The 25,902-nt window shown below is 53.3% G+C and overlaps 1 protein-coding gene across 2 annotated transcripts in view; it reads left to right on the plus strand.

Annotated features, from left to right (window-relative positions):
• The window catches only part of HIVEP3 (HIVEP zinc finger 3), a 71,309-nt gene extending 46,710 nt beyond the window's left edge, over positions 1–24,599 (plus strand). Inside the window, exons 4-8 of one of the 2 annotated variants that reach the window (XM_039564697.1) lie at positions 4,952–5,127; positions 13,947–14,045; positions 18,887–19,953; positions 21,723–21,787; positions 22,618–22,670. In XM_039564697.1, the coding sequence (XP_039420631.1) occupies positions 4,952–5,127; positions 13,947–14,045; positions 18,887–19,953; positions 21,723–21,740 (1,360 nt within the window). In that variant the 3' untranslated portion in view covers positions 21,741–21,787; positions 22,618–22,670. Of the gene's footprint in view, positions 1–4,951; positions 5,128–13,946; positions 14,046–18,886; positions 19,954–21,722; positions 21,788–22,617 lie in introns of both variants that reach the window. The other variant, XM_039564696.1, reaches the window with a different exon arrangement.
• The last annotated feature ends 1,303 nt before the right edge of the window (positions 24,600–25,902 follow it).

A 25,902-nucleotide genomic window follows, 5' to 3' on the forward strand; every position in this document is an offset into this window, starting at 1 on the left:
ATGGTGACAGTGACACCTTCATACCTTGAGTGTGTCCCTGATGGTGACAGTGACACCCTCACACTGTGGATGTGCCCCTGATGGTGACAGTGACACCTTCACACCATGGGTGTGTCCCTGACAGTGACAGTGACACCCTCACACTGCGGGGCATGTCCCTGATGGTGACAGTGACACCTTCACACCTTGAATGTGCCCCTGATGGTGACAGTGACACCCTCACACCGTGGGCGTGTCCCTGATGGTGACAGTGACGCCTTCACACTGTGGGTGTGTCCCTGATGGTGACAGTGACACCCTCACACTGCGGGCGTGTCCCTGGTGGTGACAGTGACACCTTCACACCTTGAATGTGCCCCTGATGGTGACAGTCGCACCCTCACCCTGTGAGCGTGTCCCTCACCCAGCTCCCACCCTCTGTGCAGTTTCCCTGGCGACTGGTGCGTTCTGTCTGTACGGATCCATTATTCCAGCCAGGAAAAAGGAGATTTCCGTGCCAGCTCCTCCCGGATCCGTACCCAGCTTTGTTGTGCTTCTCTGGAAGCGCCTGGTTTGTCTCGCTGCAATATCTCTGTCTGGGAAATTGGGATGCTGGAGTGATTTGGGATGCTTTTAGGAACCTGGAAATGACATTGTCTGGTGTGGGGTTTGTGAAGGAATCCCTCTGTTTGCCCTGCTGGAGCTTTGCACGAGCGAGGGGACATCTCACGGTGACTGTATGGCCCTGAGGACACACCTGTGTGTGGTCATCCCAGCTGGTGTTTCCCCAGGGATTCCATGGGAAAGGCTGAGCAATTCTGCTGCACGCTCGGGTTCAGAGTGATCATTGTGTAGGGAGCTGTGAGGAAGGCAATTAATGGTCGGTAATTAGTGGCACTGTGGTGGTTACACATTTATCCGTGACCTGGCAGATTTTGCAGCAGACACAAAGCATAAATGAGATCAGTTAATCCCAGAGCAGCCTGTCAGGAACTTCCCGAGGACTTAGCCAAGCCAGATGAGTGGGCAGCCTGGTGACAGATGGAATGGGCCATCAACAAACCCAAAACCTGACACCAAAGGCCACAACTGCAGAGCTTGACTCAGTTCACTTGACAGGGAACCAAACCCAGCAGCTCAGGACAGGGATCAGATATCCCGTTCCCGTTCCTGTGCACCCAAAACCCAAAAAGCAAACAAGGGACTTTATCAAATGTCAAAACCAGTCGAGGAAATACTTCTTCAGTTGCTGTGAGAGCCTCCAGGGGTGTTCTTTGAGACAGCAGCGAGCTTCAAACTGTGGGAATTTACAGAATTAAGGCTGCTCACCTCAATTTTAAAAATGTAACCACTGTGCCCAGGCTGTGACCAGCAAGGCCACATCAGCAAAGCCTTTGCAAGGCGAGGTAAAATCCTGGTGGAATTTAAAAAAAGATTTGAGAAGGAAGCAGGAGGGAAGGGGTGATTCAGCCCAGCCGTGAGCAATGAGTCCCCCGGAAACCTGCTCTCCCTTGCCGCCTGCCAACCACCAAACTTCCTTCCCCCCTGGCTGTCCAGGGTTTTATCCTGTGGTTTCCAGCCACATGGAGATTTTGGATGTGGCTCACAGCACTGAGGGGAAAAAAAGAAGTGTTTGTGGCTAAAAAGGCTGGTCAGGAATTTGTAATAGCCGATACTGAGAACTAAAGCTCCTGAAGGCTGTGAAAGAATAAATGCTTCGTGGGTTTGGGTTTCGGCTGAAGGGAAGGAGCTGAGACAAAGCTTTTGCCAGGCTTGTGTTTTCCCATTGTTGGGTTTCCTGTGCCTCCTGACAGCCACGGCCCATTCTGGGGCTGTTGGGTCTCTGGTACTGCCAAGGGTGACACCAGCACTGCAGAGGCTGTGCCCATTCCTCCAGATCCAAGAAGGCTTTGTGGTGGTGGCCCAAAATTTGCCAGCAACACAAAAGAACCTTTCAAAAATGCATCAAATAGCTGAGTTTTTCTCTGTGTGTGTGTCTGTTTGAAAGGACAATTCCCAAATCAGTTTTTGGGCTCGTAGTGACCATTAACCCCCCCGTGTTCCCAGCCATGCCCGCTTTGGAGGGGAGCGAGGGGAGCTGCTAATGCCGGGATTGTGAATTCCACAGTGCTCGGGAAGAGAAGCCCAGATGTGCTGACACAAACCCCAGCTGTGGCTGTCCACGGGATGTGCCAGCAGCAAACCCTGCGGAGCAGGGAAGATCCTTTGCCCGGGGTGAAGCTTCACACAGAGCGAGCTGTGGCTGATTTGTCTCTCTGATGCAAATCAGATGGGCACAGGAGCAGGGAAACCGGGATCACATTGAAGGAATTATGTCCATAAATCTATCGCAGCCCTCGGAGCAGGCAGATGGCATAGGCAGCAGCATTCTCTGGGTTCTGGCACTGTCACCTCCTGCTTTCTTCCTCTTTGGTTTGGGATTCCTTAAGATTAACTTGCTTTTCACCTTTCTCCCTTCTCCCTGCCTGTTTTCCACGTGGTCTCGGGGAGCTGTGGGGGAATATCTGTGCTGGAGCCTCCCAGAGTGTCAGATGAAGTGCAGTGCCTGATTCCAGATTAAATCACTTGTCCCTTGTAACGCAGCCCCGATGGCTTTAATGAGGCCGAGGGAGGGAGGGACACAAAGACATTTCCACGGGAGGGTGTCATCAGGGGCAGTGCAAGTACAAGGCTGATAAAGGAGCAATTCCAGGTTTTAAATGGCCAGGTCATTCCCAGCACAGGGACAGGCAGGGAGGAGGCAGAGAGGGAAGCCTCCAGTACAAATCTGAACAGAAAAAAAATCAGGATTCCCGATTCCTTTTGCTTCTTCTGATGCTTTAAGTCCCTGGCTGAATGCCATCCCTAAGAATTAGTTACGTGGGATCTGTGTGGTTAAATGGAGGTAACTGGGCGTACTGGGATGGACACTGGGGCACACTGTGAGCTCTTCAGACACCAGCTCAGCCTCCTCTGCCCAGATAATGAGAACCTTGTGACGATGGGTTTTGATGTTGGCTTTTTTAGGGGTTTTGGGGTTTTTTTTGGTGGCTGGGAATGGCCACAAGGGGGTGGCGTTGCTGCCACTTCAGTCACAGCAGATAAAATAAAGTACTTGGGCCGCCAGGTGAGCCTGGCGAGGATCTAGAGAACTCCTGATGGCACCCAAGGACAGAAACACAAACTGTTCCTCCGCACGTTGGGCACCAAGATCTGGTTTAGTCTGGTTTGTGCTCCTGCTGCAGACTGGGGCCGTCTAAACACCCAGATTTCCTCTCTTCTCTAATCCGTGTCCAAGCCTGAATCCGTGAGCTCATGCCCTGAACTCGCGAGCAGCTCATCCCCCTCTGAGCCTCTCCCACGTCTCTGTGGGGCTCAGCCAGGACTGGCAGCACAGAAGGGTTTAGTCCCAGCTCACCTCCTGCACCCAGGAGGATCATCCTGAATTTCAGCTGCAGCTCCCCCAGACACCCCCCTGGAGCTGGAATTGCCCGGACTCCTCCTGAGGGAATGGAACAAAGTGTGTGGGAGACCCAGGGGTGCCTGCGGTGGGACTCTCCCACTTCTAACTGCACCCTCACAGGTGGCTGGGATGAGTTTCCACGGCTGCACCCTGTGCAGGCCATGCCATTCCCATCCTATCCATTCTGGGCTGGATCAGGGATCTTTGTGTATTTTTTTAACTCAGTTTTAAATGACTTTAAATGGTTTTTCTTCTCTATAAATACACAGAGTTTAGCATTTATTGTATATTCACTTGCTGGAGTGCTCAACCTATTCCAGTGCAGCTGTTTCTGTTTGAGCTTCTCCTCAGTCTGGCTGCTGTTTTCTCACCCTTCTGGTTTGGAATGGGCTTCGTTGGGAAGATACTAAAACCTGACGGATGGTGTTGGATGCCTTTGGATCCCCTATTAAGAGCCTTTAGACAGCCTGATTTTTCCAGGGTGGATGTTTGGAGATTTCTGAAGACCAGACTTAATTCCTCCTGGGTAGAAAAATGACTTGCAAGAAATGCCATGCTTCAAAAATTTGGCCTCTTTAAGATCTGAGGGGAGCAATTTCGTGTTACCTTATTCCTCTTGTGCTGTGAGCACAGGAAATTGCAGACTTCATTTGCTGAGCAGCAGGAGGCCGGGAGATTTGTCTCAGTCTTACAAGGGTTTTTCAACCCCCCATCCTGCAGCCTTCCCCGTGCGCTAATGCCTGGACAGAAAATCAAATATATAATGGGAAGGAAGGATGACCAACCTCATTCTCTTGGGTAGAACTAAATCGTGATCCTGCGCCAAGGATAAAACAGCCTGGACTCTGCGGTGTTTACATTTAGTGGTAGCATGATTTATTTATTTTAAAAAAGGGTGTTTTCTTCTCTTTGTGTCCATTCTGGGTGTGTCATTCAGGCTGTGCGGGGGTCACAGAGGGAGATGTGGCATCAGTGACTTCTCAGCTGGCTCTTGCTGCAGCCCCAGCGGGTGGGAGGTGGTGTCTCAGGAGGTTTGGCTGGGATGTGTTTGCCCAGCACCCTGCACGGTGCTGGGCATGTTTTAAAAGGCAGGGAGAGAGAGGCAGCTGGGCTGGACTGGGATGAACTCTGTCCAGGCTGGCCTGAGTGCCTCAGTGTGTGTTTGAGGACGGGGACATCAGGACAGTGAGGTGCCCCTGTGACTTAGCTCAGCCTCTTGGTGTGCACAGAGCAGCACATGCAGGACATGAGGACATGTTCCAGCAGAGGAATCAGGTGTCTGGAGGCATCTGGGAACAAGCTTTGGATGATAATTTGCATTTATCCTAATTACCCAGAGCTACCAAACAGCAACCAAGACCTGTGGTGTCAATAACGCGCTGAACTAACCCAGCAAAGTTGTGACTTCTTCTGTTGAGGTGGGAATCTTCTTTTTTTTTTTTTTTCCTTTTTTTTTTTCTATTTTTCTTTTTTATTTTTCCCCTTTATCACGCCACCTGTTGCTCATAGGTACAAATCAAACGAAGAGTATGTGTATGTGCGAGGCCGTGGAAGAGGGAAGTATGTTTGTGAGGAGTGTGGAATTCGCTGCAAGAAACCCAGCATGCTGAAGAAACACATTCGCACGCACACAGACGTCAGGCCGTACGTCTGCAAGTACTGTAACTTTGCTTTTAAAACCAAAGGTAAGCCACAGCCAGCTCCCAGCTCCTCTGCGCAGTGCGGTGGCTCTGCCAGCCTGCTGGGGGGCACTGGCAAAGGGCAAGGGAAGGCCTTCCCAGGGGCTGCAAGAGCCCAGGAGTTGGAGGGAGGGGGATGAGGGAGTTGGAAATTGGTTGGTGTTTCCGGAAGAGGAGCAGCTCCGCTGCAGCAGAACTTCGCTGCCGTCCTCCTTGTGCTTCTCTCCAAGGGAAAAATCCTGAAATGCAGCTTCCCTGGAAGGGCTTTCCTAACAAAGCCACCCCAGAACGCGAGCAGGAGCTCCAGGCTCCTGGCCGAGCCCCTGGATCCAGGCTCTGGGTGGCTTTTCCTGCTGGTGCTCTCCAGATCTGCCCATTCTCATCCTCTGCAGTTGCATGTGGCTTCCACATTCTCTGTGTCACATCAAGGGACCTTTTCCCTAAAGGCCTCCATCCCAGGACATCGAGCCATCAATGCCACCAGGTCTTCTCTGCCATGGCCTCAGGGAGGGTGTGAGTGAGCCCAGGAGGAGCCTGCAAACCACAGGCCAAAAAAAAAAGTCTATTCCAAGAGAAATGGGGATTGGGACTTCCCAAATGTGCCAGAGGTGCCTTTAACTTCCTGTAGGGTCTGGCACCATGGGTTGGACAAATCTTTGGTGGCAGCAAGTGTTGGGGTAAAGGTGTGGGGCTCAGTTTCTCAGTTACAGCTTGACAGAGATCTGTGAGTTCAGGGAGCCTTTGGACAACGCCCTTGGCCACGTGGGGGGATTTTGGGGGTTGTCCCATGCAGGAGCTGGCCTGGGTGATCCTTGTGGGTCCCTTCCAGCTCAGGATGCTCTAAAATGCCCGTTGTCTGTCACCAGAAGGTGGCACAGCTGGGAGGGCTCAGTAGGCAGGAAGGACCCGGTGTCACCCAGGCAGGGGCACGCTGTGGGTGTGGGGAGCGGCACTGGGTGCTGCGTGCTCTGTGGCACGGGTGCTGGCCCAGAGGTGACAGAGGAGGGCAAGGGAAGTGGCCGGAGCAGGTGACTCGGGGTGGGCAGTGCCTGGAGCCGGTGGCTTTGCTGGGAAGGCTGGCGGGGGATTTCTGGGTGACAACGTGCTGGTGATCACTGGGACTGGGGGAGAACGGGAAGTGATACCGGGTTTGAGGCCAGGCTTTCATGCTGCACATCCCAGCGACGGTTCTTCCTCTCCCTCCCATCCTGGAGCTGTTTCTGATTCATTTCCTTTCTCTTCCCCTCTTGCTTTGACTTCGTTCCGAGGTTTCCCTTGGAGAGCTGAACCTGCTCAGCCTCTCCCGTCACTTCACCTCACTCCCCACCATGCTTCTGTAGGGCTTTTGTCCAGGGTGCTGGGCCCAAACCATCCTCTCCACCACCTCTCTGGCTGCTCTGCTCTTCATCTCTGCTCCCTTGAAGGCCACGATCTGTCAGCTCTGACTGCACATTGCCCATGGACACTTCCCTTCTTCCGCTTGGCATGGGCAAGGGAGCATGGAAATGCTTCCTTCCACAAAAACCAAAAAAATCATCAACAGTCTGTTGGGATTTGAATGGCAAAGTATCCATTTGCCTATGGATGCATGGAATGGGCAGCACTTCCCCAGATCGGGGTTTATGGATAAATAGTTGCATGATGGTGACTTGGAATTGCATGAGAACGGCTCTTTGCTGGGAGGGCGTGACGGGCAGAGCCCTGGGACGTGCTCAGACTGCCCAGAAATGGGAGAAAAGCTCTTTGGGGGCACAAGGACCTCGGGAAGAGTGGGGGGAAAAGCCCTGAGTGTGTTGATAAAAGCATCAGCTGGTGATGGGGAGTTATTGCAAACGAGAGTTTGAGTTTGCTTAAAAAATCCCCGCCAGGGGTAGGAGGAAAATCTGGATTTTTGCTCATGCCCTCACCAGCAATTTTTTTAAGCCATCTCAAACTCTGGTTCTTAGCAAGAGTGACCTGGAGGAGCTGGGGCTTTGCAGAACTGGTGTTTCCCAGCTCATTCTGGAGCCACTCCGGAGGGGCTGGTCCGGGCCCCGGCTCCTGGGTGGCTTTGGCAGCCCCGGGAATTGCAGAATGCAGAAGCTGCAGCTCTCTCCCTCCTGCCAGGCTGCACTTGCACAAACACGGAGCTTTTTTAGAAATCAGCTTTGCAGAGTTAATTTTAGCCTTCGGCATCAGCTCCAGGGGGAGGTCTGTGGAGCTGGCTTCGTTTTGGCGGGGGGAGATCTCTCCAGCATGATCTAATGCTCTAAACTCTCAAGCAGCCTGGAAGCAGTTAAATGGGTCTTTATTATTATTATTTATTATTATTGTTTTTAATGAGGATCTTTATCTGGTTAAAATGTACCTCACCACCCACTCCTCCCACTCCACAAAATCCATCTCCGTGTTCCAAGAACTGGGAAAACTTTTGCAACAGAAAATGCTTTAAATATTTCCCCTTATTCACTAATTGTCTGCTTTTTTGTGCCTTTCTGTCACTGGAAGCAAAGCTGTTCCTTTGGGTTACAGAGCTGCAGGGAAATTTTTTTATTATTATTATTATTTTAAAGCAAATCCATGAGTTTGGTTTGGGGGTTTTGTTTGTTTGTTTGTTTTTTGTTTGTTTGGGGGGTTTTTGGGAGGTTCTTTGGGTTTTTTGGGGGGTTTTTTGTGTGTGTGCTCGCTTAGCTGATGGGAACAACAGCCTTGGAAATCTGGTTTGTAGAGATTTATCTGATTTGGTGTTTCTGGAGGAGATATAAAGGTGCTTCTTTAATGAGGTGTCTCTTCCCCTCCGCTGAGGTGGGGCTCTGTGACCGTGGCCTCCAAGAGGGTCTCTAGAGGAGGCTCAGCAGCTCCTGCATTGTTTTCTGGGCAGGAAGGAAAGGAAGGAAAAGCTGTTTTCCCTTTCAGGAAGGTCGGGGAGAGCTTTTCCCTTCCCCTCTCTCGCTGCTGCTCGGGGTGAGCTGGGACGAGGGGCAGTGCTGGCACATTAATGCCCCCTGTGCAGACATTCCCCTTTTCCAGTCATTTTCTGCCCTCCTTCAGACTCACGTCACCCTCTCCCATCCTGGTTGCTTTCAGAATTCCTCAGAATTTCTGGACAAAATGTGTGGAACAGCTCTGGGTGGCTGCTGCTGCCTCTGCCTGGAGGTCAGAAGGGACGAGGAGCTTCATTTGAATTTAAAGGGAGCTGCGTGAAGGACACCGGTGCTGCTGGCTGGAGACACCCATTTCGCAGTCTGGGCCACTCACACTTCCCAGACACCAGACTGCTCCATGGCCTCAGCCAGGGTCTTTAATAAATTCATTTTCAGTTCCTTAAATCAGCCCTGACAGCACCGAGGTTACTGCACATGTGAATATATTCAATATAATAAATTAAATATATTAAATGTGTCCCCCCCCAAGCCCTTAAAGGGCTGCACAGTTAGTTGCTATTGCAGCTCCAGCAGCCTCAGCCTCCCCTGGAAGGCGCAGAGCGGGTCCAGCTGGTGGAAAACCCCGGCAGAATTCCCTGCAGGGCACAGGGATGGACACATTCCCAAAATATCCGGAGGGCTGGGGCCCTTCCTAAGCGGCCTGGAGGAGGGGAAGGGGCTGAGCATCCCTGGGGAGCTGCTGGGTGTGGTCCCTGGGGAGCTGCTGGGTGTGGTCCCTGTGCTCCTGAGGATGTCACAGATGTCCCAAGGGATGGGGACAGAGTTCTCCTCAGGGATTTGCTGCCTGGACATCCTGTGGGGTGTGTGGCCAGGAGCAGAAAATGTCCCAGTGGTCCAGCCAGGAGATGAAACACGGAGAAAAAGGGCTCTGGAACTCTCCAGGGAAAGGGAAAAAAATCCAGGAATCAGGGCTGGAAGCAAAGGACTGGTGACTTGCAGTGAAATACTCAGGGGTGTGTGCTTTAGCCAGTGCAGCCATTGACGTCTCAGTCTCCATGGGAAATCTGCTCAGGGTTAGGATTGGGAAAGCTGCAAATCCAGGGCAACTTTCTGGAAAATCAGCCTTTAGCTGGTGCGAGGGATAGGCCTGATCCAGGAGGTGGCTGATATTTTATAGCCTGTGTGGACACAGGCAGGATGTGCAAATTCACTCCTTTAATATCTGTGTCAATAAGGATAAAATATAAGAATTGATTTTTTAAAAAATTGAACTCCTTTGCCCAATGAGTTCTGTAAATTAAAGCTTTCCTCCTCCTAAAGTCTCACCTGGGGACGTTATCTCCCCACCAAGACCTAAATCAAGGCCTGTGAAGTATTTAAATCCCAAGTAAAACCTGTTTCAAGGATTTATCTGGGACACAGAGTATCATTTATGGCTGGTTCTCCGTGTGTGAGTGCATCTCCCAGCAAATCACAGAAACCTGGAACGGTTTGGGGTGGGAGGGACCCTAAAAGTCACCCAGTGCCACCCCAGGGACACCTCCCACTGTGCCAGGCTGCTCCAGCCCCAGTGTCCAGCCTGGCCTTGGGCACTGCCAGGGATCCAGGGGCAGCCCCAGCTGCTCTGGCAATTCCATGCCAGCCCCTGCCCACCCTGCCAGGGAACAATTCCTGCCCAAGATCCCACCCAGCCCTGCCCTCTGGCACTGGGAAGCCATTGCCTGGCTCCTGGCCCTGAATCCCTTGTCCCCAGTCCCTCTGCAGCTCTCCTGGAGCCCCTTTAGGCCCTGCAAGGGGCTCGCAGCTCTCCCTGGAGCCTTCTCCTCTCCAGCTGAGCACCCCCAGCTCTCCCAGCCCGGCTCTGTGGGATTCTCCTCCTTCCAGAGAAGCTGCTGCTCTCCTGGTGAATGATTTTCAAAGAGGGACGTGACAATTGCTAATCCTGGGAAGCTGCGACCGTTTGTGTCCCGGTGCTGCCTCCACGCTGAGCTCCTGCACTCGGTCATTTCATGGTTTTTTTGAGTTTATTTTTTGGCTGTTGCTGAATTGATCAGGTTAAAGGGCAGAAACAGAAAGGACGGTGCACCCCCAGCACAGACAGGATCGCTTTGACAGGAGTCTCAACGCTTCGGCTCCCTGCGCTCTGCTCTAACTCCGTCACCTTGCGAGGATGATAACAGCTCTTCCAAAAAAAAAAATTCATTTCCCTCATGAAATTTAGCTGGGAAATCACTTCTATCCCCCATTAAGCTGCTTTAGGTGCTTTTGGAAGGCTCGAGGCTCGGCTTTCTCCAAACAACACAGGCATTTAAGCTGCTCTAAGTCCCCAGTAAGACCTCACAGCATCGGCAGAGCTCAAGCAGCTGTAGCACATAGTTCTGGGCAGGCGTAATGGGAGCCGTGCTCGCTCTGCCTCTGCTCCTCCTGGGGGCTCGCAGCTCCCAAGAATTCCTGAGGTTTTTTTAAATAGAGCCGGTTTATTTCAAATCTGGGAGGGTTTTGGTAAACAATCCCCAGAGAGGAGCACTCACCTGCTCAGGGTTCAGTGCAATTCCTCTGCTGTTTAAACCCAGCCTCCCTGCTGGTCTCTCTTGCTCCCTCGGAGATATTTTTTCCATGGTTTCCAAGGAAGCAGTGCTGTGTGGTTTTCTTACTTTTTTTATTTTTTTTGGCCTTTTTTTAACTCGGGAGCCAGAACTCTGCGAGGCAACAAGTAGCTATGAGCCTTCCCTTGTAGGATCCAGGTCCGGCTTTCACTTAGGCAGAGTGGTGCTGATTTTACTGGAAATCTGCCGAAGGACTCGAGCAGCTTTCATCCTGCCAGCATTAATTAAGGGGTCGAAAAAAACCACAGACTGGAGGAAGAGCCCTGATAAGACAAATATCCTTGTCCTCCAGATTGCTCCCAGGATGATCACTCAGCTTCTCAGCTGGTGGGAAGCAGCATCCAGCTCTTCATTTCCTTCAAATGATGCAGAGGGGGCAGATGAGGATCTGGCCTGCTGAGTCTCCCTTCCCTGAAAGGATGCAGCACCCCAGTTCTGTTGGGATTTCTCCGGGAGTGTGTGCAGGATTTGCATCCCGAGCTTTGCAGGAGGATCTTGGCTTTACCTGGGGGGGAGAAGGAAGGGACAGAGCAGAGGAAAAAGAAGTTGAAGAGGAAGGAAAGTAAAGCTTGGAATGAGTTGGTGCTTTGGTGTTTGGGGTGAATTTGCTGGCGCTGGGGGCTGGCAGTGCCTGGGCTGGGGAGGGAGGGAAGGCAGAAGCCACACACTGGGACAGAAAGGAGAACAGGAGCTGACACTGGTGGCTCCTGGCACAGCTTCTCAACCCCAGCAGCTGCTGAGGTGCAGGGAGGGCTCTGGGAGCCCTGCCCAGGTCCTGCAGCTCCACAGGGACAGGGGCCACTGGACCTTTGGACACCTGAGGTGGCCACAGTGGCCTCGGAGTGCCAGTGAGGAGTCCCCAAGCACGGCACCGAACAGCCCCCCTCTCCTCAGGAATTCCTGCTGTTGCCTCCTGGTGTTTCCAGAGCCCGGTGCTTGTGGCACAGAGGATTTCTGGGCTGCTTTTGGGGCTGGGGCCACACCAGAGCTCCAGGGGATGTCCCCTCCTGCTCAGCTGGATCCCCACATCAGCCCCTGCTCACAGCAGGCACTGCCCTGGGCTGGTTTTGTGTTTGTTGCCCTTGGGGTGACTCCAGGCAGGGATTTTGCTGTGCTGGCTGAGCGGGGATGGGGCATTTCTGCCAGCCGGGCTGTGAGGTGCCCTGCTGGGCAGGCGGCAGCACAGGGTGGATTTCAGCACGCTGACTCAGTTTGTGTTTGTGCTGCTTTTCACTTCCAAAACCAAATTCCAGCTCCATGAGGCCGCAGTTTGGACTGGTTGGGTGCTTTTTTTTTCATTTTCAGGCAATGGTGATTCACTGGGAGCAGAGGTGGCCATGAGAACACACTTCTGGCTCACAGGGTGGGTTTGGGGCCACAGCAAAACTCCTGGTTTGGGGTGGAGAAAAAGGACTCTGATTTGGAGCAGGGAGCTGAGCCAGGCCGGCCTCATCTTCACACCTGAGCGTCCTGACCATGGGGCTAAGGGGAATTAAACACGAGGCTTAAAAATAATAAATCTCTCTTACTTGGAGCTGTTTTGCTGCATTTAAATTATTAAACATCCCCTGGATCCACATCCAGCTTGGGTGCCAGCTACAGAGGGATATAGAGTCAGCCTTTGTCTCCCATGGTCTTCCCTGCTGGAGCTGCTCCACTTTGTATGAAATGGGCTGAAATCAATAATTCATGGACTAAGGAGGAATCCAGGTGGCAGCTGGGTGGTTGTGGCACTCTCTGAGAGGTGAGGGCACCACGGGTAATGCTCTGCTCCAGCAAACAGTGGCTTTTTTATCCCAAATATCCAGAGCAGCAGCAGAAGAGGCTCAGAGAGACTCTCTGTGCTCCCACCAGTTCAGGGACTGGGCACTTTGGAGGGCAGGACCTCCATCCTCAGCTGGAGGTTGTAATAAAGTGGGAGAATTCAGTTTTTTCCTTTTTTTTTTTTTTTTTTTTAATTGTTTGGTGAGAAAGCCAAGCCTGGTTCCCCTCAGTGCCCTCAGGTGTCAGTGGCAGCAAGGCTGAGGGCACAGCAGGGAACGGGCAACGCTCAGCCAGCGCTGGGAAATTCAAACATTCCTTCAGCAGGGCCCAGGTTTCTTCTCATCATCCCCTCAGCCCATAAATCCCTGGAAGCGTCCAGGGCCAGGCTGGATGAGGCTTGGAACAACTTGGAATAGTGGAAGGTGTCGCAGCCCGTGGGACTGGATGGGCTTTAAGGTCCATCCCAGTCGCAGTCTGGGATTTTAGGAAGAGCTGTCAGACAGGAAAGGGAAAATGGGACATTTCTGCTTGAATTCTCCTCCCTTCATTTCCTGTCTGTTCCCCCCCTCCGCCTGCTTCTCCCCCTCCAGCAAACGCTCCCCTTTGTTCAGCATTCCCTGGGCTAAAAGTCGGGTTAATTAGTGTCTAATTAACCTGCCTGTAGTGTGGGAGGTCGAATTAGAGAGGTGCTCTGTGGTGCCCAGGAGTTAGCCCACCTCCCTGTCCCAGAGCAGCCCCCAGTGACCTCCCATGGCATTCCCTCCCCCACGGGGGCTGCCCTTCCCAGAGATTCCTGAATTCCAGAGGGTGTCCAAGGCTCCTCCTGCTCAAGGAGCCGAGAGCTTTGGCCTGGTCCTTTGGTGCATTCCAGAGCACCTGAGCCATCCTTGTGGGGGAAAACGGGAATGTGGGGGGGTTTTCCCTCTTGCTGGCAGCTCAAACCCTCATTTCATCGTGGAATGATAAAACCATTAAACCTGTTAAAGCCTTCCAAGATCCTCCAGCCCAACCACTCCCTCCCTGCCCCGTGTCCCCAGGTGCCACATCCGCTCGTTTTTGGAACATTTCCAGGGTGGAACCGCTCTGCGCTGTGGTGCTGAGGATCCCCTCACCTCCAGGCAGGCAGGGCTGTGTTGGGATGAGGTTGGAGGTGATGCCACGCTGGGATGTGTTTCCCATCCCCGCTTTCCTGCCATTTTTCCTTTGCTGCACCCTCACAGCTGAAAAAACCCAGGCCTTTTCTTCCCCCAGCCCCAAAACTGTGCCCCAGCAGTTTTTGCAGGCTGCAGAACACCTGAAGGGTCCCCCAGCACCTCCTGCTGCACTCCAGGGCAGCAGCAGAGGGAGAGAAGGGGGGACCTGGCCTTGTGTCACAGGGTATTTGCAGTGGGCAGGGGCTTGGGGACAGTCAGGGACCTTACTCTGGTTCAGAGAGAGTTTTGGCTTGTGACTGCTGAGCTTGCAAAATGGGGAAAAAAAGAAGAAAATACAAAAAAAATCTAAAAAAAAACCAAAAAAAGAAAAAAAAAAGGGAAAAAAGGGGGGGAAAGGAGCCATATTTGAGTAAAATACATTTTCTGCTTCTTTTCAGGGAATCTGACTAAACACATGAAGTCAAAGGCCCACAGCAAAAAATGTCAGGAGCTGGGCGTGTTGGTATCTTCACTGGTGGATCTGGAAGCCGAAGAAGGTAAAACCTTCCCCTTTCTAAAGCTGCTGTGGGTGCTGAGGGAGGGGCAGCATCCAGCCAGGGCCCAGCCCTGCTCTGCAGAACGTCCTGCCACAGATGGGAGCAGTTTTGTCCCCCCCAGGCTCCTTCCAGGGGTTTCTGTGTGCGTGGGGCCGTGCTGGGAGCTGCATCCGTGGGGGAAGTGTGAGCCTGGGTCTCCTTGCTGGGGGTTGGTGGTCCCAGAGGAATTTTCTGGCTTTAAGGGCTCTGGTTCTGTGCCTGCCTGAAGTTTTTGGTGGTGCAGGGATGGGCAGGGATGGGCAGAGCCGGTCCTGCTCAGTTCTCTGTGCGTGCATCCCAATAAACAGGGAATCTGCGGCATGAGAAGTCCTTGTTGGTATCCCAGGGTGTCTCTGCCATGCTCTGAAGGAGCTCGGGCCTTTCATGGCTCTGGAGGGAGTCTCCAAAGCAGCAAAATGAGACCCCCGAGGATCCCACCCCAAGGATCCCACCCCGAGGATCCCACCCCAAGGGCGATCCCAAGCCCCGAGGATCCCACCCCAAGGGCGATCCCAGCCCCGAGGATTCCATGCGCGAGGCTGTGCAGCCCCACCCTGGTGCTGCAACCACGGGCTGGAGGGTGAAGGGGAAAAAACCATTCCTGGCAGCCTGGATTGGGGTCTGGGGGATGCTTTATCACTCCAAGTGCTGAATGTGAGCGTGGGGGCGGCCCTTTGGCGGCCCTGCAGGCTGGGGGGCTGTTTCTGCACCAGGCAGACGCAGGTGGTGCTTTGCTCTGCCCTTCCCGCAGGAGGGTACAGCCAAAACCCAGCCAGGGATTTTGCAGTTGTCATCCCGAGGGAGAAGTGTTGGTGTGGTGTGAACAGCAGGACGGGGAGGCTCCTGCCGTGGAACATCGCTGGAGAGCCCTTTCATCCCAGGGACTCACATAAAATAATTGATTAACTGAGATCTGTCCCTGCTCTCACACCCCCTTTTGGTGTTGCTTCAGCAGATCCCTAAAGCCACGGAGCTGCTCCAGGGCTGGAGCCCCTCTGGAGCCAGGCTGGGAGAGCTGGGAGAGAGGAGAAGGCTCCAGCAGGGAGAGCTGCGAGCCCCTTGCAGGGCCTGAAGGGGCTCCAGGAGAGCTGCAGAGGGACTGGGGACAAGGGATTCAGGGCCAGGAGCCAGGCAATGGCTTCCCAGTGCCAGAGGGCAGGGCTGGGTGGGATCTTGGGCAGGAATTGTTCCCTGGCAGGGTGGGCAGGGGCTGGCATGGAATTGCCAGAGCAGCTGGGGCTGCCCCTGGATCCCTGGCAGTGCCCAAGGCCAGGCTGGACATTGGGGCTGGAGCAGCCTGGCACAGTGGAAGGTGTCCCTGTCCATGGCAGGGGTGGGATGGGATGGGATTTAAGGTCCCTCCCACCCCAAACCATTCCATGATCAAAGCCAGGAAGGGGGAGCAGGAAGGTGAATCCCAAGGGTTCATTTCACACTTCTGAAAGAACGACTGTTACTTTACACCCTTCCATCATAGAACCAATTCATCCCGGTGTGTGTCACTGTTGGAGACCCGCAAATCCAGCGTCCTATTTACGCTCCGTGGAGCTGCAGCCTTCTGAGGACACAGGGGCTCCCTTCAGCAGCTCAGGGCAGTGCTTCCAGTCCTGACTTCCCCGGCCATTCATCCCTGGATCACTCAGGGTTAATGCACCCAGCGTTGTTGTGGAAGTCGGGATGGGTGAAAGCTTGCGAAAAGGAGTTCTGTCAGGTGATGGCCTCATGGAAAGAGGAATTCTAAGGAAGGTCCCCTGGCATGCCCAGGGCAGCTGGAAGAGCTCTCAGCCCAAACCACGGCCCCATCAGCTGGGGGGCTCTGCCTTGGCCATCACTCAGTCACTGACCCCTCCCTGCCTGAGGCTGCCGGGGAGGGTCTCCCCTCCAGGTGTTGGTTGGCTGCAGAGCTGCCCCTGGAGTGTGTCTGGACTTTGTGCAAGCAATCCGTGTGAATTTGGGATTTGGAGCCCATTTCCTGCTCCCGTTGCTGCTGAGCCCCTGTGTGGGTGTTCAGGAGGTGCACAAAGGTGCCCTTGGGAGGGCTGGGATCACAGGAGGTTTCCTTTTGTTCCTCCCAGCTTCCCTCCCACCTGGTCAAAGCCAACACTGGACTTCTGCTGGAAATGGGAATATTCTGCTCTGCGAGCAGAGAGGCCCATTGCTCACAAATGTCGAGTAAATACTGAATACAGCAGCCAGGGAGACGGGCAGAAAATGGGATTTTGTCCTCTAGTGGTCAGGGCTGTTTGGATGGATGAGAAAATAACCCAGGAATGACAGAAAGGTGCATGAGAAATCCAAGATCCAGCTGTGACCACAGCCCCCGTTCTCAGGGCGAGGGGCTGCAAAGCGCCCTCCCCTGTGTCCTCTCTCTTCCTTGCAAAGAGGCTCAGAACCAGAACTAAAAGTACTGTTTTAATTAAATAATAATAATAATAATAATAATAATAATAATAATAATGGCTCCAATTTCCACATGACACAAAGCAGCACAGGAAGGTTGCCGTGCTTTCCTCTGGGGGCAGGCGGGGAGGGAGCAGCCGTTCCTAAAACTCCCTGGATTATTTTAAACCGGAGTTGTATTTCACTTGATTGTTTGTATTTCTATTTAAGGGGCAGCAGAAAGCAAGGGGTGTTACTATAAAAGGAGATTGGAGTAGAATTCCTCACTCCTGCCTGGGCTGGGCTCGGTGGGATGGCACCATTTGGGGAGGATAAATAACACACACGCAATGAAATGCAACCTCAGACAAAGCTGTCAGCAGGACACATTCCCACTAATTCCCTCTCTCCTTCCTTCCTCCATTCCTCCCTCCCTGCCCTGCCCTTTCTCTCCCCACGAGCCCAGCAGGATGAATTTTGGAAGCCCGGGCTCAGGGATGGTGTCAGGAGGCCAAAGAGGATCCCTGGGGCTGTCCCAGGACTCGCTGAGATGTTTCCCTTGCTGGAATTCGTGGTGGCAAACGCAAACAGCTCCCCCAGTTTGGGGCTGGCTTCACTTTCCCTTCGCTCCTGACCCTGACCCTGCTCTGTCCCGGCCGGGGCAAAGAAAGGAGAGCACCAGGACAAGGCACAGCTCCTGTCTGTCCCCAGCCCCAAAACCAGAGTCTGGGGCTGGCTCACAGCTCGGCCAGTGAAACGCGTTCCTCTTCCAAGCAGGAAATATGCATGGCTCAGCCTACAGCTGGGAGTTTGGAATAATATTTGTTCTGAGCTCAGCTCCTCTGGGAGTTTGCAAAGAGCCCGGGCCCAGCATCCCCCCATCACGGCGGAGGATTTCACAATGTGAGCCAGAATCCCTCCCTGTGGAGAGCTGCTGGGACAGCTCTGCCTTCAGGGACTGCTGCAGGGATGTTTTGCGTGGATATTGGAGGGATAGATGAGATGCTCCTTTCCGTTCCCGGTTTCAGGCAGGCTCTTGGGTGGATTATCAGCCATGGGAAAATCCATGTGACTGGGAATGCCAATCGCTTCGTGAGCAGTTCCTTGTAAGGCCCTGGCGTTCAAAATAAACCCAATTAGTCCTTTTAGTCCCTCACAGGGACTCCGTGCTGTGCGGCCGTGTCCCCTCTGGAGCCACCCTGGCTGCTGCAGCAGGTTCGGCCCAGCTCGGCTCCCTTTAATGCCCCCTCCAGCTGGTGCTGCTGGCAGTGGCACCTCTGAACGGGGACCTGTTCCAGGCTGGGCGCAGGAGGAGCCGTGTCCCGGGCTGAAGCGATGCAATTTGTCACACACAGGTGTCACAGCAGCACCCGGGCCACGCCGGGATCCGAGCGTGTCCCAGCAGCTCCGCTGCATCTCCGGGCGCCTGGCGCGGGCACAGCTGAACATTTCCAGCCCCTCCGGAGCAGGGGGACCCGCGGCCCTGGCAGGGCGGTTCTGTTGAGCTGCAGTGACATCCAGTGGCTGTTCCCGACGGACCTGTCCTGCTGCCAGCAGCCCTGCGCATCTGCCAGGGGAAAAGCAGATTTTTCTCTGAGCGTTGAAAGCTCGGTACCCAGCCCCGAAAGCTCCTGCTGGCCCTTCAAGCAGCAGAGAGATGTGGTTTCACCTGCAGAAATATTTTAAATCCTGTAAAATTTGCTTTTTTTATCCTCCTCACTGCCCCCAAGCTCTGATTTACAAAGCCCCAAATCCTCTGCCCCACAGAAGCCTCCGAACCACAGCTGGAATTTATCCTACCACAGGAAAATCCACAGAGGTTCCTTCCACCCTGTTGTTCGATTTTTAGAGAAAGCCTAAAAAGCCTTGCTGGAAAGCCTAAAGCCTAAAAGCCTAAAAATCCAGGCAGGAAAAGGCCCAACAGGTGGAGCTTGCCATATTTTGGCAACTGTGGATATTCTGGAGTCACCACTGCCACAAATAATCATCAAACTCCACTGAAGGATGGGGGTGCTGCTGTTCTCATCTATTAAAGGGTTGGTTTTTTTTGCATTTTAGAGCAAATCAAGAGTGTGGCAGGTGCCCAGCAGGGCCTGAGGGCTGTGGGTGCTGACAGAGCTGGAACTGGGGTGGAGTGGGATTCACTGGGATCTACTGGGATCATCAGCAGGGCAGCTGGCAGGGAGGGCAAGGCTGCAGTTTCAAAGCAGGAGATGATCAGACCTAGGAAACAGCTGGGTCCTGTCTCCTCCAGTGCCCTTAGAGCTTGTGAGCAGATTTAGCACAAAAATAGCCCCTTACAGGTGTTTTAGGGGCAGATGTAACACAAAAATAGCCCCTTACGTGTGTTTTAGGGGCAGATTTAGCACAAAAATAGATCCTGAACGTGTGTTTTACACTCTCTGTTTCGTGTTTGCCTCCAGGAACCAGTGAAGACCTTTTCCAGGACTCTGAGGGGCGGGAGGGATCTGAGCCCATCGAGGAACACCAGTTTTCAGACCTCGAGGAATCCGACGACGATGACGACAATGAGGACGAGGAAGACGAGGAGGAAGAGGAGAGCCAAGACGAGCCAGCCCTGAAGCTGCCCGAAGGCAAACACGGCACCCTCCTGCTGCACTCCTCAGGGGGCTCCCCATCTTCCCAAGAGGAAGGCACTGACACGGCACCATCCACAGCTCGAGAAGCTGCTTCCAGCACCCCGAAAGCGGGGGAAGGCCAGCAGGCCTCCTCCTCCTCCTCCTCAGGGCTGGAAAGCAAGTGGTCAGCAGACAGCAGCGACGTTGCTGTGTGCCACAGCTTCTTGAGCCTCCACAGACCAGCTTTGACCTCCACCGAGCACTTGGCTCCTGCTGAGAGAGAGTCTGTCACGAGGCCACCGATGTCCTTGGCCATGGACCTGTCGACCTCCAAAGACACCTCCCCGAGGAAAAGGTGGTCCCCGAGCCAGGACGGTGGCAGAGGGGGTGGCAGCAGCAGACCAATGATAGCGAGGAAGCACTTACTGACCAAAAACGAAACCTCCCCCAAACGCTTCTCCCCCACGGCAGAGCTGTCCTCCCTGAGGTGCCTGTCCCCAGGGAGGGGGCTGTCCCCCTGCCAGCGCCTCTCTCCCAGGAGGGAGGCGTCTCCCCTGAGGTGTGTGTCCCCAAGGCTCGAGCTGTCGCCCAGCAGGCACCTGTCCCCCCGGAGGGAGCTGTCCCCGAGGACAGCCCTCCCCCCAGACGGAGAAGTGTCCCCTGGCAGGCACTCGTCGCCCAGCAGAGAGATGGCATCCCTGAGGTACTTCTCCCTGAAGAAAGTCTTGTCTCCAGGCTGCTTGGAGCTGTCCAGGTATCCATCCCCTGGGAAAGAGGACGTGCCTGGCACCAGCAAATCAGCGGAGGACAAAGTTCCAAGCTCCTACCAAGCCCAGCCCGGGATGTTCTCTTCGATGCCTCTACCTCACAGGTTCTTTGGCAAAAACTTACAGCTCTACGAGTCCAAGCTGGTAAGTCCAGAGCCCTGCTGCCCTCTGCTCCCCACAGGGTGTTCTCTGGTCGGGTTTTTGGTGAAGGCTGTGATGCAGAAGTGCACAGGGACAGGGGACAGCAGTGGGTTTTGCACCCATTTGGGTCCTGCCCTTCTCAGCTGGAAAGAAATAAAGTTATCCCTTTTCCGAGGGGTTATTCCCACCCCTGGGCCAGCCAGGCCTGCCGGGACAATCAGCAAGGACAACCTCTTAATGATTAATTGTCACTTAGAGCCTTTTTGTTCCTGGGAATTTCATTCCCATCCCTGAGGTTTCCCTGGCTGGGGTGGAGCTGTGACCATTTTCCACTGGTCAGTGACCTGAGGCAGCTCTGAGGCAGCCCTGGCTGAGCCCTGTGTCCACCCACAGCCAGCTCTGCTGGGGGAGCTGCTGAGAAAGGTTTGTTTGGACATCTCTCATTTCATCTGGCTTCTCTCTTCAGCACAGCGAGGGGGTTCCCACTGGGCCCAGAACATTATTTAATCTCTCTGCTGGAGATCCTGTGGGTGAAGGGAACTCGCCCGTTCCTGTGCTGCAGGCAGATGGATGTGGGCTTTGGTGGAATATTCCCCCTTCCTGCGGGAGTGCCGGGCTCTGCTGTCAGTTGTGCTGATGAACGTGAGATCCACTCGCTGTGGGGAGAGACTCCAGCCCTCAGGGACTGCCCTGGGGAGAGAGAGGCCTTTAGAGAGCCCCTGCCACCCTAGGTACTGAGCCAGGGCTTCTGCAGACCTTTCTCCCATGCCCATGACAATCTTCCGTCCTCCTTCCTCCTCCTTTCCACTCTGAGCCTTTGTCTCACCTTCTCAGAGACTTTCCTTTATTTTAGGCCCAAACTTTGGCTTCCTTTAATGCCGTTTCCCTCTCCTGTCAATTCACATCTCATGGTGAATCTCAGGGCTCTGGGAACCCCCATCCTTCAGCTCTTCTGTCAGGATAACTTTCTGCTGCCTCTGCTTGGAGCAAATCCCCTCAGCTCCCAAATCCACAGTAGGAGACAATGATTGAAGTCCTGCTTGTCTGCCATTCCCACCTTTGTTCACTTCTACCTTTTGGCTTCATTTTCCTGCTCCTTTTCTGCACCCAGAGCCACCACTGTTGATTTTCCATGTGCCTCCAAAGCAACAGCAAAAAACCTGAATGGAAAACTTCCTGTTTACCAGCATGATGGACAGCTGGGCTTTCATTGCAAAATTAACATTCCTGCTAAGGCCACAAGAGACAGAAAGACCAGAGGAGGATTTGTCAGATCCCAAACAGGGCTTGAGGATGATCTTAGCTCGGTTTCAGTGTCAGGCTCTGCCAAGTCTCACCACGACCATCTCTCCTCCCACAGGCCCTTGCTTAGGGCAGTCTCTCCTTGTGGTGATTGTTGCACCACTGAAATATTTGTTTGGGGTTTCCCAGCATCCCTAAAGTGATTTAGCCAAGACTTCCTGTGGATAAGTGACAGTGTTTGACCTTGTCCCTGCTGACCCTACCTTTGGTGGCTCTTCCTTTTTCTCTTTCCTGTTCTCTTTTGCCGCTTTCCTCTGCCGCCTCTTCAGAGATCCAGCTCACAGGATCAGGGAGTTATTCCCCATAATCCTACAAAGAAATGTGCCCTCCTCACACGTGGATCCTCACATTTTATCTCCAACCCCATCTTAATGGAAAGTTGATTTCAGTTTCTGTTGCTTCCTCTTCTTGGGAGTCCTGTGCAGGGATTTAGTCGTAACCTCATCACTAATTAATCCGTTTCTGTTTAGCCACATATCTCTCCATGATGTACGTTAGGAAACTATGGGAAGCACCGAGAGAGAAAGAGGAAAAGGTAAAATGTAGGGTCGGAACCCTTGATTTGCACAGAGCACCCTGTGAGGGTGGTGGTGGGGACCCACTGCTGGGCGTGCCGGAGTTGGTGCCGCCTCTCACTGGAAGCATCCCTGCACTCAGCAGCTGCGAGGATGCGATCCTGCTTTAGGAAAGCACAGTCAAACCAGACAAATAAATAAATTAATTAATAACCTCATTCTGGGCTCTCGGGAACCCCCTGCACTGACAGGGATCCGAAGCAGCTCGGCTGGCAGCAAACACTGGCATCCTCTGCCAGCATTTCCGAGGCAGCTCTGAGAGCAGGACGAGGGGTGATGGTTTTAAACTAAAAGAGGGGAGATTCAGATTGGATTTAAGGAGGATGTTTTTTACTCTGAGGGTGGTGAGGCCCTGGCACAGGGTGCCCAGAGAAGCTGTGGCTGCCTCTGGATCCCTGGAAGTGCCCAAGGCCAGGTTGGACATTGGGGCTTGGAGCAACCTGGGATAGTTAAAGATGTCCCTTGCCATGGCAGGGGGTTGGACGAGATGACCTTTAAAGGTCCCTTCCAACTAAAGAATTCTCTGCTTTTATAATGATCCAGGCCTAAGCCAAATCCCTGGATCTGTTCCCCAACACACCAGGGGCATATTTGTACCCAGAAGGGAAACGCTGTGGTTTTTGCTGCTCTCACCTTAATGGTTTGGGGCTCCACATCTCCCTCAGTTGATTGACCTCCCTCAGATCCGAATAAAACGCTAACCCCAGTCCTTGCACTGAGCATTGCTGCTGCTGAGGCCATCACTCGTGTGCTGCACTGACCCAGCTCTTTCTTTTCCCCCCCGGCACAGAAGATGGAACCCCGCAGCCCGCCCTGCTCCCCTGGCACCCCGCAGCCCGCGTGCCCCCGGCCCCTGCAGGCCCCTCACGACCTCCACGCTCCCGGCCGAGGGGAGGAGAATGTCTTCAGCCACCTCCCGCTGCACTCGCAGCAGCTCGCCAGGACCCCGTACCCCATGATCCCCATTGGGGGCATCCAGATGGTGCAGGCCAGGCCCAGCACCCACGCCAGCCTGGTGCCCGGCCCCGTGCTGTCCCTCCAAGCGGGACACTTCGCCTCTGCAGCCAGCGGCCTCGCCCAGCCCAGCCGGGCTCCCAGGAGGGACGAGGAGCCCCAAACCCCTCCAGAGCCGTCATCGGCGTCCGTGTCCCCCGTTGCGAAGGTCTCCAAGTACACTCTGTCCCCGGAGCCGGCGGGTGGTGGCTTCTCAGAGGAGAAGATGAGGACTAGTGAGCTCCAGCAGGAGCAGGAGGAGCACAAGCCCGCGGCCGAGGCCGAGCCCAGCCCAGCGGAGCAGACGGGGCCCTCGGTGTCCCCAGCCAGCCCCAGCATCCCCCAGGAGCCCTCTCCGGAGCCCTCAGCCAGCGGGGACGACCCCTCCAAACCCACGGGCAAGCAGCAATCGGGCAGCTCGAGCACCCCTCCGGAACCACCCTGCACTTTCATCTCAGCCGTCCCCTCGCTGGAACCCCCCCCCGGCCACCCCCAGGCCCAGCCCTGCTCCCTGCGCCCCAGGAACCTCTCCGGAGAGCCCGGCGCGAGCAGCCCACACCCAGAGCACTCCGATTTAGGTCAAACTCACAAAAAGGTGGATGAAAACACGGGAAGTACTTAAGCCTCCGCCAGCTGTTCCACCTTTAGGCTTCCTCTGTAAAATCAACAGACATTTTCAACACTATTTCCTTTAGTATAATCATAAGAAGCACTCTAGTGGATGACCAAACCCATGGAAAATTCCTGGTTTTCTTTGTCCCAGTCTGGTATTATCTCCACATGTATGCAGTTACTTGTGCCTTTTTCTATACCTTTTGTTGCTTGAAATGTACAAAACTGTTTGAGGCTGTGAATATTTTTTTAGAGTTTTTTGGAAAGGGGGTTTGTTAGACCTTGTCTTTTTTGCCATTTAGGTGTGCGTAATCCTGGGCCTGAGAGACGCAGAAAGGAAAGGGTTAAGCATTTTAAAGAGGAAGAAGATGCACTGAAAACAAAAGCAAAACAGAGAAAAAAACCTTTTTTTTTATATTGATTAAACAATTAAAAAAAAAAAAAGAGAAAAAAACCCCAAACCCTTGCTCCTGTGTACAGAAGTTTATGATTCGTATTTATTACATGCTTTATTTAATTCTTGCAAAGTGCTTGGTTGGTTTTTTGGTTGTTTTTTTTCCCTCGCATCCCTATGGTTGTGCTTTAAACAGTTGAAACTGCTTTACATTTGAAAAACGTGTTTACCCTGACCTTGTGACTGAAAGTAGCACTTCCTTGAGCAGGGGAGGTTCCTTGTTGGCAGGGAGAGAAGTTGTCCCTCGAAAAGAGGAAAACGAACCGCGAGCAGCCCTCCCTCCTGCAGAACCCAGCAAAGCACTTTTCTAAAAAAAAAAGAAAAAAGGGACAAAAAAAAACCTTAAAAAAAACCTAAAAAAAAAAAAAAAGAAAAAAAAAAAAGAGTTCTTCAAAGATTTACCTGCGAGAAGGTAGGAATGTATGGAATGTAGAGCCCGTGCCAGGAAGGGTCTCTCGCTGGACGAGCCTCCTGCTTTGCTTTAATCCTCCCGCGGTGCCCGGCAAAGCCCTGCCCGTGCCTGAGCCCTCCCTGGGCCGGGGGAGCCTCTGCAAACCCTCGCCCGGTGTCCCAGGGGAGGAAACCCAGCCTTGAAACCCTTTCTCTCCCTCCGGCATGTTGAGTTGTGGACAGGCTCCCCTCATCCCATCCCATCATCCCATCCCATCCCCTCATCCCATCCCATCCCATCCTATCCCATCCCCTCATCCCATCCCCTCATCCTATCCAATCCCATCCCACCCCACCCCATTCCCTCATCCCATCCCACCCAATCCCATCCCATCCAATCCCACCTCCCCATCCCATCCCATCCCATCCCACCCAATCCCATCGCATCCCATCCCCCATCCCATCCCCTCATCCCATCCCACCCCATCCCATCCCACTCCATTACCTCATTCCATCCCACCCCATTCCCTCATCCTATCTCATCCACCCCACCCCATTCCTTCATCCCATCCCACCCCACCCCATCCCATCCCACCCCATCTCATCCCACCCCATCTCATCCCACCCCATCCAATCCCATCCCATCCCATCCCATCCCATCCCACCCCACCCCACCCCACCCCAGGCTCGCTCCTGGCTGCTTTGGCCCCGCTGAGCCCCAGGGCTGCGGGAGGGCTCCGGGCTCTGCTCCTCCGCTGGGGCTCTCGGTGACTCTGGCTCTCGTTCTCACCTTTCTTTCTTTATTCAAGCGGCACACCCCCAGCTCAGCCCTTCTGGCGCAGACGGGCCCCGTTTTTGGGTGGTTTTGGGAGATAAAAACATTGATGCTGAACGGTGAATGCTTGCAAAATCAGCTTGTTATGCATGCGCAGCAGCTTTTTCCAGAGCAGATTTTTTGGGACGAGCATCCCTGGCAGAGCAAAGGCCTCAACTGCCAAATCCGATACCAAATCCAGAGCGACCCCGACGGAGCCTTCCCTCTGTCACAACTTTTTAAATCACAAAGCTTCAAGACGTTTGCCCCAGCAGGTCCTTTACTACTTCAGAGGGTTTTCTGGTCTATGGAATCTGTACAAACCTCTTTTTTTTTTTTTCCTTATTTTAACAAAAAAAAGAAAAAAAAAGAAAAAAAAGAAGAAAAAAAAAGAAAATAATATAAATATTTAACCAGTGGACCAGTTCTTTCTTCTTTCAGAGCTGTTCCAGTTTATCGGGTACGTAATACACTTTTTAAAAAACAAAAAAAAAAAGAAAAAAAAATTAAATAAAAGGAATCAAATAAAACCCTGAATAAGAACATATTTCCTTGCCAGACTTGATGAGCTACGAACTGTTCCCGATTCACGGGCAAAGAATAGAAATTTTTTAATAATATTCTGTCATTTTTTCTATTTTTTTTTTCTCTTCTCATAAAGGGAATTAAGTACAAAAAAAGATATCATGGAAATACCATTAAGGCTGTGACACTGACCAAAACAACGCCCAGACCCCATTTATCCCCTAATTAGCACTTCTATCAGGTTTCCCTTTTTCCCATCTCCCCGTTTTTGGCCCCAAGCCTGGAAG

This window comes from Corvus cornix, chromosome 23, assembly GCF_000738735.6.
Source record: "Corvus cornix cornix isolate S_Up_H32 chromosome 23, ASM73873v5, whole genome shotgun sequence".
In the NCBI taxonomy this organism is placed as follows: Eukaryota; Metazoa; Chordata; class Aves; order Passeriformes; family Corvidae; genus Corvus; species Corvus cornix.